Genomic DNA, 17760 nt, shown 5'->3' with positions numbered 1-17760 from the left:
ATCAATAGAAATAAATGGGTATGATATGATTGATAGCCATTTCAGCGCCGTGGATGCAGAGTGACCAAGGCTGAGAACTAAATGTTCAGAAGCATTTGACATTTTGGAAGGATAGACAGAAAGGAAAAGGAGGTGGGGTAGCTCTATTAATAAAGGATGAGATCAGTAGAGTAGTGAGAAATGATCTTGGCTTGGAAGATCAAAATGTAGAATCAGTTTGGATGGAGATAAGAAATAGCAAGGGAAAGAAGTCATTGGTGAGAGTGGTGTATAGGCCCACTAACAGTCGCTACATTGCAGGACAGTGTATACATCAAAAATAATGGAGACCTGGCAGAAAGGTACCACAATAATCGTGGGTGACTGTAATCTTCATATAGATTCGACAAATCAAATTGGCAAAGGTAGCCTTGAGGAGATGTTCACAGACTGTATTTGCGATAGTTCCTTACAGCAATAGGCTGTGAAACCAAACAAGGAACAGACTATTTTAGATCTGGTAGCCTGTAGTTCCCTGGGATGATTTTCTAATGGACCTGTAGTTCTCAGGTGGGATTTTCTAATGGGTCTGTCTTTACCAGGTGGGATTTTCTAATGGGTTTGTAGTTCCCAGGTGAGATTCTCTAATGGGTCTGTAATCCCCAGATTGGATTTTCTAATGGGTCTGAGATTCCAGGTGGGATTTTCTAATAGGTTTGTAGTTGCCAGGTGGGATTCTCTCATGGGTCTCTAGTTCCCAGGTGAGATTCTCTAATGGGTCTGTAATCCCCAGATTGGATTTTCTAATGGGTCTGAGATTCAGGTGGGATTCTCTAATGGGTCTGAGTTCCCAGGTGGGATTCTCTAATGGCTCTGATATTCCCTGGATTGGATTCTCTAATGGTCTATAGTTCCCAGGTTGGATTCTCTAATGGGTCTGTAGTTCCCAGGTTGGATTCTCTAATGGGTCTGTAGTTCCCAGGTTGCATTCTCTAATGGATCTGTAGTTCCCAGGTTGCATTCTCTAATGGATCTGTAGTTCCCAGGTTGGATTCTCTGATGGGTCTGTAGTTCCCAGGTTGGATTCTCTAATGGGTCTGTAGTTCCCAGGTTGCATTCTCTAATGGATCTGTAGTTCCCAGATTGGACTCTCTAAACGGTCTGTAGTTCCCAGGTAGGATTCTCTAATGGGACTGTAGCTCCCTGGTGTGACTCTCTAATGGGCATGTTGTTCTCGAGTGTCGATCTCTAATGGTGTAGTAGGTCTCCGGTTTGATTCTTCAATTGTCTGTAGTTCGCAGGTATCAGTCTCCTAATGGGTTTATAGTTGCCATCCCTTCCAGTCCTCACCCACAGAAAGTCACACGCCCTATCCCCTGCACCTCTCACACGTCCACCCCGACCACCATTTGTTCCAAGAAACACTGTTGAGTCCTGTCCCGGTGTCTTCAAATTTTCTTTCCTCACTTTTAAGTCCATTTGCGGTCTCACAGCAACTTACTTCAGTGATTTGATTTCTCTTTAGCTCCCTGTGCTCACCACTTGTGCCTTCTAGCTGTTGTATCCTACTCCCTCTGCCTCACTGTTGGAGGCTAGCCCTTTCTGATTTTTTGCTCCAGGGTCTGGCATCTGGTGAATAATTTCTGTGGTGATTATTGAGCACAATAAATTGAAATGTCAGAGTAGCATATTACAGCCACTGGAGGGAGCTCCAGTAGGCCCAGAGCTCCCAGAGGTGCTCCAGCTGTGCATTATTATCATGCGATCATTGCACAACCTTGTGGGAGTGTGGTCAAAAAATCATCTCCCACCAGTGGATCAGGTCAATTGGGAGGAAATTAGTTATTCATTCTTGGCATCCTTTCTTAGGTATTCTTTTTAACTTTCGTTCAGCAATTAAGCCCTGGATTGTAATAGCCAGCATCATGCTTTTCCTCTTTCTGTATGTTCCAGATTCCTATGTTATTGTTGCTCTCGCTCTCCCTGTATGTAAGTCCCCCTTAACACTGAGGGTTTGGTTCTAAAAGGGATCAAGGGTGCGGTTGGCTGGGGGGCAGCAAAAATCTTTTGAATTCCCATCAATCACACAAGATCGTCCACCTCCATCACTCCCTGTCCTCTCCTCCACTCAGCCCTCCACCTCCATCACTCCCTGTCCTCACCTCCACTCAGCCCTCCACCTCCATCACTCCCTGTCCTCTCCTCCACTCAGCCCTCGACCTCCGTCACTCCCTGTCCTCACCTCCACTCAGCCCTCCATCTCCATCACTTTGTCCTCACCTCCACTCAGCCCTCCATCTCCATCACTTTGTCCTCACCTCCACTCAGCCCTCCACCTCCATCACTCCCTGTCCTCTCCTCCACTCAGCCCTCGACCTCCGTCACTCCCTGTCCTCACCTCCACTCAGCCCTCCACTCAGCCCTCCACCTCCAACACTCTCTGTCCTCGTCTCCGCTCAGCCCTCCACCTCCATCACTCCCTGTCCTCGCCTCCACTCAGCCCTCCACCTCCATCACTCCCTGTCCTCACTTCCACTCAGCCCTCCACCTCCATCACCCCCTGTCCTCACCTCCACTCAGCCCTCCATCTCCATCACTCCCTGTCCTCACCTCCACAGCCCTCCACCTCCATCACTCCCTGCCCTCACTTCCACTCAGCCCTCCACCTCCATCACCCCCTGTCCTCACCTCCACTCAGCCCTCTATCTCCATCACCCCTGTCCTCACCTCCACTCAGCCCTCCATCTGCATCACTTTGTCCTCACCTCCACTCAGCCCTCCACCTCCATCACTCCCTGTCCTCACCTCCACTCAGCCCTCCACCTCCATCACTTTGTCCTCACCTCCACTCAGCCCTCCACCTCCATCACTCCCTGTCCTCACCTCCACTCAGCCCTCCACCTCCATCACTCCCTGTCCTCACCTCCACTCAGCCCTCGACCTCCGTCACTCCCTGTCCTCACCTCCACTCAGCCGTCCACCTCCATCACTCCCTGTCCTCGCCTCCACTCAGCCCTCCACAGCCCTCCACCTCCATCACTCCCTGTCCTCGCCTCCACTCAGCCCTCCACCTCCATCACTCCCTGTCCACGCCTCCACTCAGCCCTCCACCTCCATCACTCCCTGTCCTCACTTCCACTCAGCCCTCCACCTCCATCACCCCCTGTCCTCACCTCCACTCAGCCCTCTATCTCCATCACCCCCTGTCCTCACCTCCGCTCAGCCCTCCATCTCCATCACTCCCTGTCCTCACCTCCACAGCCCTCCACCTCCATCACTCCCTGCCCTCACTTCCACTCAGCCCTCCACCTCCATCACCCCCTGTCCTCACCTCCACTCAGCCCTCTATCTCCATCACCCCCTGTCCTCACCTCCACTCAGCCCTCCATCTCCATCACTTTGTCCTCACCGCCACTCAGCCCTCCACCATCACTCCCTGTCCTCACCTCCACAGCCCTCCATCTCCATCACTTTGTCCTCACCTCCACTCAGCCCTCCACCTCCATGACTCCCTGTCCTCACCTCCACTCAGCCCTCCACCTCCATCACTTTGTCCTCACCTCCACTCAGCCCTCCATCTGCATCACTTTGTCCTCACCTCCACTCAGCCATCCACCTCCATCACTCCCTGTCCTCACCTCCACTCAGCCCTCCACCTCCACTTTGTCCTCATCTCCACTCAGCCCTCCACCTCCATCACTCCCTGTCCTCACCTCCACTCAGCCCTCCACCTCCATCACTCCCTGTCCTCACCTCCACAGCCCTCGACCTCCGTCACTCCCTGTCCTCACCTCCACTCAGCCCTCCACCTCCATCACTTTGTCCTCACCTCCACTCAGCACTCCATCTCCATCACTTTGTCCTCACCTCCACTCATCCCTCCATCTGCATCACTTTGTCCTCACCTCCACTCAGCCCTCCACCTCCATCACTCCCTGTCCTCACCTCCACTCAGCCCTCCACCTCCATCACTTTGTCCTCACCTCCACTCAGCACTCCATCTCCATCACTTTGTCCTCACCTCCACTCAGCCCTCCATCTGCATCACTTTGTCCTCACCTCCACTCAGCCCTCCACCTCCATCACTCCCTGTCCTCACCTCCACTCAGCCCTCCACCTCCATCACTTTGTCCTCACCTCCACTCAGCCCTCCACCTCCATCACTCCCTGTCCTCACCTCCACAGCCCTCCACCTCCATCACTTTGTCCTCAGCTCCACTCAGCCGTCCATCTGCATCACTTTGTCCTCACCTCTACTCAGCCCTCCACCTCCATCACTCCCTGTCCTCACCTCCACTCAGACCTCCACCTCCATCACTTCGTCCTCACCTCCACTCAGCCCTCCACCTCCATCACTCCCTGTCCTCACCTCCACTTAGCCCTCCACCTCCATCACTTCCTGTCCTCACCTCCACTCAGCCATCCACCTCCATCACTCCCTGTCCTTGCCTCCACTCAGCCCTCCACCTCCATCACTCCCTGTCCTCACTTCCACTCAGCCCTCCACCTCCATCACCCCCTGTCCTCACCTCCACTCAGCCCTCTATCTCCATCACCCCCTGTCCTCACCTCCACTCAGCCCTCCATCTCCATCACTCCCTGTCCTCACCTCCACTCAGCCCTCCACCTCCATCACTCCCTGTCCTCACCTCCACTCAGACCTCCACCTCCATCACTCCCTGTCCTCACCTCTACTCAGCCCTCCACCTCCATCACTCCCTGTCCTCACCTCCACTCAGACCTCCACCTCCATCACTTCGTCCTCACCTCCACTTAGCCCTCCACCTCCATCACTCCCTGTCCTCACCTCCACTTAGCCCTCCACCTCCATCACTTCCTGTCCTCACCTCCACTCAGCCATCCACCTCCATCACTCCCTGTCCTCACCTCCACAGCCCTCCAGCTCTATCACTTCGTCCTCACCTCCACTCAGCCCTCCATCTCCATCACTCCCTGTCCTCACCTCCACAGCCCTCCACCTCCATCACTTTGTCCTCACCTCTACTCAGCCCTCCACCTCCATCACTCCCTGTCCTCACCTCCACTCAGACCTCCACCTCCATCAGTTCGTCCTCACCTCCACTCAGCCCTCCACCTCCATCACTCCCTGTCCTCACCTCCACTTAGCCCTCCACCTCCATCACTTCCTGTCCTCACCTCCACTCAGCCATCCACCTCCATCACTCCCTGTCCTTGCCTCCACTCAGCCCTCCACCTGCATCACTCCCTGTCCTCACTTCCACTCAGCCCTCCACCTCCATCACCCCCTGTCCTCACCTCCACTCAGCCCTCTATCTCCATCACCCCCTGTCCTCACCTCCACTCAGCCCTCCATCTCCATCACTCCCTGTCCTCACCTCCACTCAGCCCTCCACCTCCATCACTTCGTCCTCACCTCCACTCAGCCGTCCACCTCCATCACTCCCTGTCCTCACCTCCACTTAGCCCTCCACCTCCATCACTTCCTGTCCTCACCTCCACAGCCATCCACCTCCATCACTCCCTGTCCTTGCCTCCACTCAGCCCTCCACCTGCATCACTCCCTGTCCTCACTTCCACTCAGCCCTCCACCTCCATCACCCCCTGTCCTCACCTCCACTCAGCCCTCTATCTCCATGACCCCCTGTCCTCACCTCCACTCAGCCCTCCATCTCCATCACTCCCTGACCTCCACTCAGCCCTCCACCTCCATCACTTCGTCCTCACCTCCACTCAGCCCTCGACCTCCATCACTCCCTGTCCTCACCTCCACTTAGCCCTCCACCTCCATCACTCCCTGTCCTCACCTCCACTCAGCACTCGACCTCCATCACTCCCTGTCACCTCCACTCAGCCCTCCACCTCCATCACTCCCTGTCCTCACCTCCACTCAGCCCTCCACCCCCATCACTCCCTGTCCACACCTCCACTCAGCCCTCCACCTCCATCGCTCCCTGCCCTCACCTCCACTCAGCCCTCCACCTCCGTCCTCACCTCCACTCAGCCCTCCACCTCCATCACTCCCTGTCCTCGCCTACACCTCCATCACTTCGTCCTCACCTCCACTCAGCCCTCCACCTCCATCACTCACTGTCCTCACCTCCACCATTTCATCCTCACCTCCACTCAGCCCTCCACCTCCATCACTTCCTGTCCTCACCTCCACTCAGCCCTCCATCTCCATCACTCTGTCCTCATCTCCATTCAGCCCTCCACCTTCATCACTCTGTCCTCACCTTCACTCAGCCCCCCACCTCCATCACTCTATCCTCACCTCCACTCGGCCCTGCACCTCCATCACTCCCTGTCCTCACCTCCACATCCCTGCACCTCCATCACTCCATGTTCACACCTCCACTCAGGCCTCCACCTCCATCACTCCCTGTCCTCACCTCCACTCAGCCCTGCAACTCCATCACCCTGTCCTCATCTCCACTCAGCCCTCCACCTCCACCACTCCCTGTCCTCGCCTCCACTCAGGCCTCCACCTCCATCACTCCCTGTCCTCACCTCCACTCAGCCCTGCAACTCCATCACTCTGTCCTCATCTCCACTCATCCCTGCACCTCCATCACCCTGTCCTCATCCACAGTAAGGTTTGGTGGAAGCAGATTCAATACTAACTCTCAAAAATGAAATGTGTGTATATATGAGAAAGGGAATTATTTTCTGGGCTGTGGGAAAAGAGTGTGGGAGGGTGACTAACTGGATTGCTCTTTCAAAGAGTAGACCACTGCAATGCGCGGAATGTCCTCCTTCTAAGCTGTATGATTCTGTAACTTCTTGCTTCCTTGCTCTGAAGTAATTCTTGACTAGAAATATAACTTCCTTCAGGCTGTATCAATAAAAGTTTGCTTTCCACTTGTTGGGAAGGTCTAGCTTCTTTTTTTCTGTTGCTACCAACAACAGACTCGTTTCAGTGCTGTTCTTAGCAATACTCATTAGAAAGTTGATTAAGTTAATACCTGACACCAGAGCTGACTGAGTTTGAAAAAATAATCAGTGACATTACAGGAACGTTGTAAGGTGATTGGTTGCTGAGTAACCACTCTTTGTATCTGTAAATAGCTAGGTTAGTACACTGCTATTAGGGTGCATGTGTTAATAGCTGGATAGTAGAAAAACATAAAATTAAAATTAAAATTTATGTAGCTACCTTATAATTAATTAAGACACACAAGCAGAAGGGAAGTAGGAAGCTGGTGAGACTACTGTTTTGTTTCATTTTTAAGAGGTAAGGATTATTGTATTACCAGATTTAAATTAGTACAGTAAGTGCTGGTGAGGAGAGGCATTAATTAAAAAAATTAATTAAGTAAATAATTAATTAGTTATTTAAAACACAATCAGGATGGCAGGGCAGGTGATGTGTTGCAGCTGCAGTATGTGGGAACTCATGGATACCACTGTGGTCCACGACAATCATGTCTGCAGTAAATGTCTACGGCTCGAGGAGATTCAGCTCAGATTCAGTGAGCTGGAATCCGAGCTGCAGACACTGCGATGCATCAGGGAGGAGTAAGTTACCTAGACACTTTGTTCCAGAAGGCAGTTACACCCCATAGGATAGGGTCCTCTGATTTGGTTAGTGATCAGGGGCAGGGGGCGTGACTGCAAATAAGACAGGTAAGGAGATCGAGAAGGCAGAAATGGAGGAGTCTCAGCCCTTTCAATTGTCCAACAGTTCTGAGGTTCTTTCAGCTTGTATGGATGAGAGCAAGGGTTGCAGGGTGGATGAGCATCTGACCATGGCACCGTGGCACAGGAAGCCATTCAAGCGGGGGTAGTAAATAGGAATGCAGTGGTAGTAGGGGACAGTATAGTCAGGGGGATAGACACTATTCTCTGCAGCAAACAGCGAGAGTCCAGAAGTCTATGTTTCCTGCCCGGTTTTGGGACATCTGCTCAGGGCTGGAGAGGAACTTAGAGTGGGAGGGGAAGGATCCAATTGTCATGGTCCACATGGGTACCAACAACATATATAGGACTAGGAAAGAGGTTCTGCATAGACAGTTTGAGCAGCTAGGGTCTAAATTACAAAGCAGAACCTCAAAGGTAATAATCTCTGGATTATTACCTGAGCCACGAGCAAATTAGAGTAGGGTAAATAAGATTAGAGTTAAAGGCCTGCCTCAAGGATTAGTGTGGGAGAAATGAGTATCGATTCATGGGGCATTGGCACCAGTACTGGGGAAAGTGGGAGCTGTACCGTTAGGACAGTCTTCACTTGAACCGTGCTGGGACCAATGTTCTGGCGAGTCGTAAACTAAATAATGGGACCAGGCGAGTGATCAAGTGAGGAAAGATATGATGATTTGGAGAGAGGGGAGAAGGCAGGAGAGCAAGGTAGCAATAAGGGAATTGATAATCTGAGGATGGCAGGAAGGGAAGAATGGCGAGAAGCAAAACTGGTAACAGAAAGTAGAAAAGTAGTAAGCGAAATTAGAAGACAGACGAGGCGAAGGGAAGCATCAAATAGGATCAGAATGAAGAATAATGTTAAGAAGAGAGTTAAGGGAACTCTATCTGAATGCATGCAACATTTGCAATAAGGTAGATGATTTGAAGGCTCAAATACAGGTAAATGGGTATGATTTAATTGCCATTACAGAGGTTACAGGGTGACCAAGGCTATTCAAGGATACTCGTCATTTAGGAAGGATTGGCAAAAAGGAAAAGGAGGTGGGGTAGCGCTCTTCATAAGGGACGAGATCAGTACATTAGTGAGAGAGGCTCTTAGATGCAAGGATCAAGATGTAGACCAGTTTGAGTGGAGCTATGAAACAGCAAGGGGCAACAAACATTGGTGGGAGTTGTTTATAGGCCACCAAACAGTAGTGGTAATGTGGGCACAGTATAAATCAGGAAATTAGAGGTGCATGTAACATGGGTAATACAGTAATAATGTGCGGCTTCAATTTACATATACACTGGGTAAACCGAATCAGCACCAATGCTGTGGAGGATGAATTTCTGGACGATTTTCCTTGGGGCCCAGTATTATTTATATGAGATGAGTTTCTGGAGCAGTACGTTGAAGAACCAACAAGGCATTGGGCTATTTTAAATTTAGTATTATGAAATGAGAAAGGACCAATTAATAAACTTGCAGTAAAGGAACCTTTGAGAAATAGTAACCATAATATTAAGTTGAAAATGATATCATTTCATTCTGAAACTAGGGTCTTAAATCTGAACAAAGGAAACTATGAAGGTATGAGGGGCAAGTTGGCTATGATGAATTGGGAAAATGCACTGAAAGATTTGATAGTATACAGTGTCATGCAGGCCCCCACTTGCCTAGAATGAGGCACATTAATTTTGTCATGAACATTAATTTTTAACTGTCGCTGGAGCGAGGAAATTACTTGTTAAACAGACCAGCCGTGGCTGGAAAAGACATTTGCATATTAACAAACAGTACTTGGAAGGACAAAGGACCATTCCCTGACACACTCAACTCACAATGGATGTTGATCACGGAACAGTGAGGGGGTGGGGAAGCAAAGTCCAGGGCCTGCTGGGGTAATGCAATCCACAGGGGCCAGGACTGGTTAGACCAGCTGGTCACATGACTAACTGGCTGTTCCAGTTTTTTGAACTAGCCACAAAGAGTTTAAACTCAGAAAGACTTTTTGCTTCTGGACTGAGAAGATCTCCCCTGTCTGTTCCCATCTCTTTCTCACAAGCCTCTGAAACCACTGAAGACATATTAACCCCAAGAGAGAAATGTCTCCTACAGCGGACAAGGTTTAAGAAGAATACTGGGCCCCAAGGAAAAGCAAGATCTACCTACAATCAAGGACTCTACAGTGAGCTCGAAAAACTGTAACAAAAACTCTTCAGATATTGCCTCAAACTTTTCCACTTTATTTTTCTTCTGCTCTTTTCTGTCTCTATTTGCATCTGTGTATCGCATATACATGCTGGCGTGGGCGCATCATGAATCCATAGGCATCAACAAATTAGAGTTTAAGTTCAAGTTTAATAAATTTCAACTTTTCTTCTTTAAACCTAAGAAAGCCTGTTTGTGCTGGTTTCTTTGCCTTATAATTGGAAACTGGTGAACAAGGATTCGCCAAGGGGGAGATATAAACACGGTGTGTTTGAAATTAAACCTTGTTACAGTAAGACCAGGTGAAGGCTGAGAGAGAACCCTAGACACCTTTCTCACCTGGTTGTTAACAACAGGCAATGGTTAGTATTTAAAAGGTCTACAACAAATATATATTCCTCTAAGACACAAAAGCCCAAAAGGAAAGATGAATCAACCGCGGCTAACAAAAGAAGTTAAAGATTGCATTAGATCAAAGGAAGTGGCTTATAAGGTTGCCATAAAAAGTGGTAAGCCCGAGGATTGGGAGCAATTTAGAATTCAGCAAAGGATGACCAAGGGCTGAATTTTACGAGCCCCTCGATGTTGGGGGTCGTGGCGGGGGAGCCCATAAAATTCTGCTGGCAGAGGCCCGCCCCGACCCCCGACGTCGAGAAGGCCCCGATGGATATTAGCGGCAGTGGCGAGGCCTCAGTGCAGCCCCTCCGCTGCCAAGCGGTGGGGCCTTCATCTAAATATTTAAATGAACATTAATTAAATGCAAATGATCTTACCTGCCGACGGCGGCCTTCCCACGCCGATTTTACGGCCAACCGTTGGAGTTCTGAGGCGTGACACTGGTGGGGAGGGGGGAGGAATAAAATTATCAGAGCGAGAGGGGTGGGGGAGTGGGAAACATATACCTATTGGCTGTGGGGAAGATGGGTAAGGATTGAAGGGCAAAAACGGAGAGGTTGGGGGGGGGAAAATTCGTGCTGGGAGTAAAATACATTACAAACAGAACAGACAGTAAGCACACCATTGCGGGGGTTGGGAAAGAGCCTGCATGTTTCAGTTTTTTATCTGAAATATAAATTTTCCTACACCGCTTTAAATATTTAAATTTTACTGAAGGGTTTGGAGCCCTTTAAAAATGGCGCTGGCGCCTGCGCGGTGGCCGGGGATGCGGCGGCCACCCCCTCTACATCATCGGGGGCTGCTGTTGCGCCCCCTCTGTTTAAATCAGCCCCTGCGCATAATATCGCGGGGGCTGTGAGACGGCACTTTCGTGCCGGAAGAACGCTGCTTTCACAGCGTGCCTCCGTTGAACGCTGATAAAATTCAGCCCCAAGTAACTGATAAAGAAAGGGAAAGAGAATATGAATGCAAGCTGGTGAGAAACATAAAGGCGGACTATAAAGCTTCTTTAGGTCTGTGAAAAAGAAAGATTAGCGAGGACAAATTTGGGTCCAATACAGGCGGAGACAGGAGAATTTATAATGGAGAACAGCAAATTTGGAAATATTACAATCGGTCCCCACAGTAGTAGGGAAAATGTTAGAATCTATTATAAAGGATGTGATAACTGGTGGGGAGGGGGGAGGAATAAAATTATCAGAGCGGGACACTTAAGAAAATAATGATAATGATTAGGCAGAGTCAACATGGAATTATGAACTGGAAATATTGGAGTTTTTTTGAGGATGTTACCTATAGCATAGAAAAAGGAGAACCAGTGGATGTGGTGTATTTGGATTTTCAGAAGGCTTTTGATAAGGTCCCACACAGGAGGTTAGTAAACAAAATTAAAGCACATGGGATTGGGGGTAATATACTGGTATGGATTGAGAATTGGTTAACAGACAGAAAACAGAATAGGAATAAACAGGTCATTCTCAGGATGGCAGGCTGTTACTAGTGGGGTACCACAAGGATCAGTGCTGTGGCCACAGCTGGTCACAATCTATATAAATGATTTGGATGTGGGGACCAATTGTAATATTTCCAAATTTGCTGATGACACAAAACTAGGTGGGAATGTAAGTTGCGAGGTAGATGCAAGGAGGTTTCAAGGGGACTTGAACAGGCTACGTGAATGGGCAAGAATATGGCAGATGGAATATAATGTGAATAAGTGTGAAGTTATCCACTTAGGTAGAAAAAATAGAAAGACAGAGTATTTTTTAAATGGTGAGACGTTGGGAAGTGTCGATGTCCAAAGGGACCTGGGTGTCCTTGTTCAATTAGGAAGGCAAATGGTAAGTTGGCCTTCATTGCAAGGGGTTTTGAGTACAGGAGTGAAGAAGTCTTCCTGTATTGTATAGAGGCTTGGTTAGACTGCACCTGGAGTATTGTGTACAGTTTTGGTCTCCTCTAAGGAAGGATGTACTTGCTATAGAGAGAGTGCAATGCAGGTTCACCAGACTAATCTCTGGGATGGCAGGATTGTCCTATGAGGAGAGTGTGAGGAAACTGGGTCTGCATTCTCTAGAGTTTTGAAGAATGAGAGGTGATTCTTAGAGGGCGTGACAGGGTGGATGTAGTTAGGTGTTTTTCCTGGCTGGTGAGTCTAGAACCAGGAGACACAGAATAAGGGGTAGGCCATTTAAGACTGAGATGAAGAGGAATTTCTTCACTCAGAGGGTGGTGAATCTTTGGAATTCATTACCCCAGACAGCTGTGGAAGCTCAATCATTGAGCATGTTTCAAGATAGAAATCGCTAAATATTTGGATACTAATGACATCAAGGGATAGGGGGATAGAATGGGAAAGTGGCGGTGAGGTAGATGATCAGCCATGATCTAATTGAATAGCAGAGCAGGCCTGATGGGCTGAATGGCCTACTCCTGCTCCTATGTTCCTAGAAACCAAGCAAGAAATGAATCCAGTCTAGGAACTATATTTGTTATTCATTTAAACAGGGTATAGCTGACTCTACCAGCCTGCAAGCAGTCATAACAACATAATACGTAGGAGTTGGAACAGGCCTGCTCTACCATTCAATGAGATCTTGGTGATCTTCTACCTCAACTCCATCTTCCCGCATTGCCCACATCTTTTAGTATCCAAAAATCTATCAACCTCTGCCTTGAATATATTCAACAGCAGCGTATCCACAGCTCTTTGGAGTACAGAATTCCAAAGATTCACAATCCTTTGAGTGAAGAAATTTCTCCTCATCTCAATCTTAAATGGCCGAACTATTATTCCAGTCTGTGATATCTAGTTCTAGACTCTCCACCCAGGGGAAACATTCTCCCAGCACCTACCCTGTCAAGCCCTTAAGAATGTTATATATTTCTATTAGATCATGTCTCATTCTTCTAAATTCTAGAGAATATAGGCCTAGCCTACTCAATCTCTCCTCATTGGACAATCCCTCATCCCAGAAATCAATCTAATGAACCTTCCCTTTAAGGCAGCTATATCCTTCCTGAGGAAAGGAGACCAAAACTGTACTCAGTACTCCAGGTGTGGTCTCACCAAGGCCCTATATATAGATCATGTACAGTTTTTCTGCGAACTTCAGGAATTCTGTAAATAGTAAGGGGAAGATTTTAATCTTACCCATCCAAAGGTTCAGGGAAAGATTGCGGCAGGACAGTGCTAAGCATGGACAGAGTGGATAGTCAAAAGCTTTTTCCCAGGGTGGAAGAGTCAGTTACTAGGGGACATAGGTTTAAGGTGCGAGGGGCAAAGTTTAGAGGGGATGTGCGAGGCAAGTTTTTACACAGAGGGTGGTGAGTGCCTGGAACTTGCTGCCAGGGGAGGTGGTGGAAGCAGATACAATAGCGAATTTTAAGAGACATCTTGACAAATATATGAATAGGAAGGGAATAGAGGGATATGGGCCCCGGAAGTGCAGAAGGTGTTAGTTTCGGCAGGCATCAAGATCGGCGCAGGCTTGGAGGGCCGAATGGCCTGTTCCTGTGCTGTATGTTCTTTGTTCTTTGTGGAGTCTATCTACTCTCCTAAAAATGTTGTTGAACTTTTCTGTGGTAGATAAGGCACTGTGGGTATGTGGCTCTGTGGGTACGTGGCTCTGCGGGTACGTGGCTCTGCGGGTACGTGGCTCTGTGGGTACGTGGCTCTGTGGGTACGTGGCTCTGTGGGAATGTGGCTCTGTGGGTATGTGGCTCTGTGGGTACATGGCTCTGCTGGTACATGGCTTTGTGGGTACGTGGCTCTGTGGGAATGTGGCTCTGTGGGTACGTGGCTCTGCGGGTACATGGCTCTGCGGGTATGTGACTCTGTGGGTATGTGGCTCTGTGGGTACGTGGTTCTGCAGGTACATGGCTCTGTGTGATATGCCATGTTTCTGTAATACTCTGCCAGTTGAAATCTATATGAAGAAGCAAAATGACAATACTTACCAACACAGCTGCATGCTGGGACATCATACTGGGTCTTTTTCGGGGTATCCAGTAAGTTTTTTACAGGGGTGTCTAAATATTTCAAAGGGGACTCTAAAAAATTACTCAGCGTGGATCCTGGCCGTCTTTTTGTTGGTGTGGCTTCAGTGGACGAACTTGTTTGTAGTGCTGAGGTACAGTCACCGCCTAAATCTGACTCGAAATCTGCAGTGGCAGACAAAACAGTGACAGGTCCTGAAGTTTCGACCTTCACTTGCTTGGGCGATTTGATGACACATGACTGTCGTTCAAATGGGGAGGAGAGCTGGTACTCTTTGAAGCGCTGCTCCAGTGCTTCAATGATGCTCCTTTCTTGCTTCTGGTGGTCACAGCTGAATTGCTGGCTCTGTTGTTTAATAAGGTTCATTATCTCAGGGTCAACTTTCAGCTCGGCACTGGATACTGTTGTGGAAGGGGCTGTCGGAGATTCTTTCTCAACCTTGACTACTTTCTGGAGTCCTTTGAGATCCAGCATTCTTTGTTGGTACGTTCTCCTTTGAAAGTCTTCCTGTTGCAATAAATGAGATTTAAGTGCTGCATTTGTTTGAAACTCTTCTTCCTTCTGACTGCTGGATGGGCACTGAGGGCTTTGTGAGCCTTGTTGCATTTGCCCTGGTGTTGGATGCGAGTGAGAGACTGAATAGTCCACCTCCATTCTCAGGGCAGTAACTGGTTGGGTCAGTTCAGCTTGTACCTGTGAATTTTGCTGATGTGTCAGTGGCTGCTGGGTCTGTTGGATAACAGATGTATGGTGTGCTGGTTGCTTTAGTTGCTGAGCTTGCCCTGAACCTTGCTGAACATATTGAACTTGCTGCAAATCAGTGGCTTTTTTTGGCAGATGAAGACCTTGGCTCGCACTGCTTTCTGCCCTGTAGAGTGGTCCTGCCCCCTCTGGGGTGAGTTGCCTGTTGCTACAATGAGTCGGGGTGAGCTTGTTTAATTGAGACTCGATAAGTTTTCTATGAAGAGGACTGTTACTGTGGATATTGTAAGGCAGGCCCTTTTGTTTCTGCGTTGTATGAGACTGTCGCTCACTTGGCATTCCCACCGGGTTTTCCATTTTGATGAGCTCCAGTGTCTTTAAGCTATAACCAAATTGTTGCTCAGCACCACTTTTATAGCGATGGTCCTCATTTTTAATAGTTGGTGCCACATTCTGACCAGGATCCAGAGGAAGCTGTAATTGTTGGATGTTTGGCATTTGTGCTTGCTGACTGTGTGGCCACAGGTGGGGAGTGAGCCCCACCTCTGGTACTGGTGCCCGCTGCTCCTGTGCCAGTGAGTTTTGCTGTAAGTGCCAGGACTGGAGGCGGGGCTTCACGATGACAACGTCCTGCTGCTGAGGGACTGAATGAGGCCTGCTCTGAGCCATCCTTTGTAGCGGTGACCTTTTACTCGCCAGGGTTTCCGACTTGTCCTGTTGGCCTTGCAGGAGTCGCTGCGGGGCAGACTGTGGGCGATACTGATATATCTCTGATCCTGCAGGCTCGGCTGGATCCTGCCCCATTGCTGGCACCTGCTTTTGAAGCTGAACATTCGGTTGTGCCCGCTGCTCACCAGCTACTTGCCCGTTGCTGCATGTGTGGTCCTGCCTCCTTAGTGAATGTGAGTGAGTCAATCCCTGATCCGGGGAAACCTGTAGCTGGTGCAGGTGCTGCATGCTCAAAGGTGGACTTCTACACTCCTGGGAAGATGGGTCCCTGCCCTCTCGTGGAGATTCCAGTTGTTGTGGCTGTGAGTGAGTTGGCTGCCCACAGGTCTCTGGGTTGGACCAAGAAGGGGGTTTCTGCTGACTGTCCTGATCTTGCTGCTGCTGATGAAACTGCCTCTGCTGGCGGAGCAGATGGTATTCGTACTGGAGCTGCAGCCAAGCTGACTCTTTGACCTGTGCACTGGCGCAGTGCTGCTGTGTTAGCCGCTGAGAAGAAATGGCACCATTCTCAGTCAAGCTGTGTTGCTCCGGCTCTTTGCAGGATGGCTTTGGCTGTGCAGATTGCAGCTGCCCTGAGGCACTGGCGTCTGCCTGCTCTGGCAACTGCCTGCTGTTCGGTAACTCTGGTTGGCACAGGTTACCGGTTATATGGCGTTTATCGGTGACATTGCTGGTCTGTTGGTCGGGATGTAAGTGATGTCCCTCCGCAGCCTGTAAAAAATTCTCCGATCCGCCTGTAGCACCAATAAACATTGTACTCCCCCTGAAAAACGTGTCAGGGGCTTCTGACGATTTTGTGAAGCACACAGTACTTGGGCTGCTGGTCTGCAGGTGTAAACACTTGGTAGATACCACAGGATAACTCTGGCCGGGCACCTGCCCTGCGGAGCTCTGTGGCTCTTGGCTCTTGGTCGCTGGCAGCTGATGTATCGGCTGCTTGAGCTGCCCTTCTGCTTTCAACAAATACGAGGTATGTGATGTGTGAGCTGTCCTCCATGACAATTCAGTGATGGTCTGAGTTGTTCTGGTGTATTCATGAGATGTAACGTTGTGTGCTGCAGTAAACAAGTACTCTGGATAGCACGGAGACAGTGCTTTGTCTCGGAGACCACCTTGCTGGATGTCTATGGAAGATGTGGAACTTGTAGCACCATTTGAAACTGGCACCTGCTTGCTTTCGAGGAGTGAGAGAATGTCCCCGTTTTTGTAACAGGCAATTTTCTTTTCTAGTTTGTTGTGTTCACTCGGTTGTGGTTGGAGACATCCAGGATCTTCACTGTCATAAACTGGAGGCTTGACTGTGTCTCCTGTCAAATTCTGTCCTTCGAACTCCCATAATTCACTCTTACCCCAGATACACCCTTTCGGTTTGGCCTCCTGATTCTCTATATTTGGGTCTTGTCCATTTGGCTCTTCATCCAGCTTGATTTTCTTAGACTGTTGAAGCCCACACGATGAAGACTCACTGAGGACATGCTTGGCGCCACCATTCTGAATACACTTGAAAAACCCTAGCTTTTCTTGCTGAGACTCGGGACTGTCACAGTTTTCCTCGTTTTCCTGAGCATGACTCTCTAAGTAGCTGCTTTTCACACCGTCCCATTTGCAATCTCCATTGACCTGGTGTTGCTCTACTTCTGGCACTTGGTGTAACTCTCTTCCATTTTCACCTTTCAACAATAGGTTCTCAGTGTGGTGCTCTGGAGAGTGATAATGGATCGTTAATACTGGACTCAGTCTCTTGTCCTCGACATGACTGGCTCTTTCCTGTTCCATCTGGTCTGCTTGAGGGCCATCCACAAGGTTACCCACTGAACGTATCTGTAGGGGGGGAGGAAAAAAAGATTCTTTTACATGTCCAAGCAACTGATAAAATTCCTGAAGTAGCAAAATGCAAGCATTTGTGTAACACACCATCTCCCTCAAGTCAGCTTACAACTCCAGGCGTGACGTAGGGTTGAAGTTCATCTAATTTATGCCAAATTAAAGACAGACATTAAACACTTCAATATTCTTCTCATATTCACTTTTCTTCTTACAGATATGAGGTCACACATCATAGATGCCAGCTGTATCTGTAAATACTCAAAGCCTGACAAACCCACAACAAAGAAATCTCACACTCTCAATCAGCCGCTCTACT

The 17760-nt window shown here is 49.1% G+C and overlaps 1 protein-coding gene across 5 annotated transcripts in view; it reads right to left on the bottom strand.

Annotated features, from left to right (window-relative positions):
- LOC137369339 (methylcytosine dioxygenase TET2-like) overlaps positions 1-17760 on the bottom strand; it is a 207268-nt gene that overhangs the window by 69420 nt on the left and 120088 nt on the right. For 4 of the 5 annotated variants that reach the window (XM_068030397.1, XM_068030396.1, XM_068030398.1 and 1 more), the window contains 2 exons: positions 14147-17438; positions 10567-10629 (listed from right to left, as the gene is read on the bottom strand). In XM_068030397.1, the coding sequence (XP_067886498.1) occupies positions 10567-10629; positions 14147-17393 (3310 nt within the window). In that variant the 5' untranslated portion in view covers positions 17394-17438. The remainder of the gene's footprint in view (positions 1-10566; positions 10630-14146; positions 17439-17760) is intronic. The other variant, XM_068030400.1, reaches the window with a different exon arrangement.

Source organism: Heterodontus francisci, chromosome 4 (assembly GCF_036365525.1).
Source record: "Heterodontus francisci isolate sHetFra1 chromosome 4, sHetFra1.hap1, whole genome shotgun sequence".
NCBI lineage: Eukaryota > Metazoa > Chordata > Chondrichthyes > Heterodontiformes > Heterodontidae > Heterodontus > Heterodontus francisci.
This window is presented reverse-complemented; position numbering and strand designations above follow the sequence as displayed.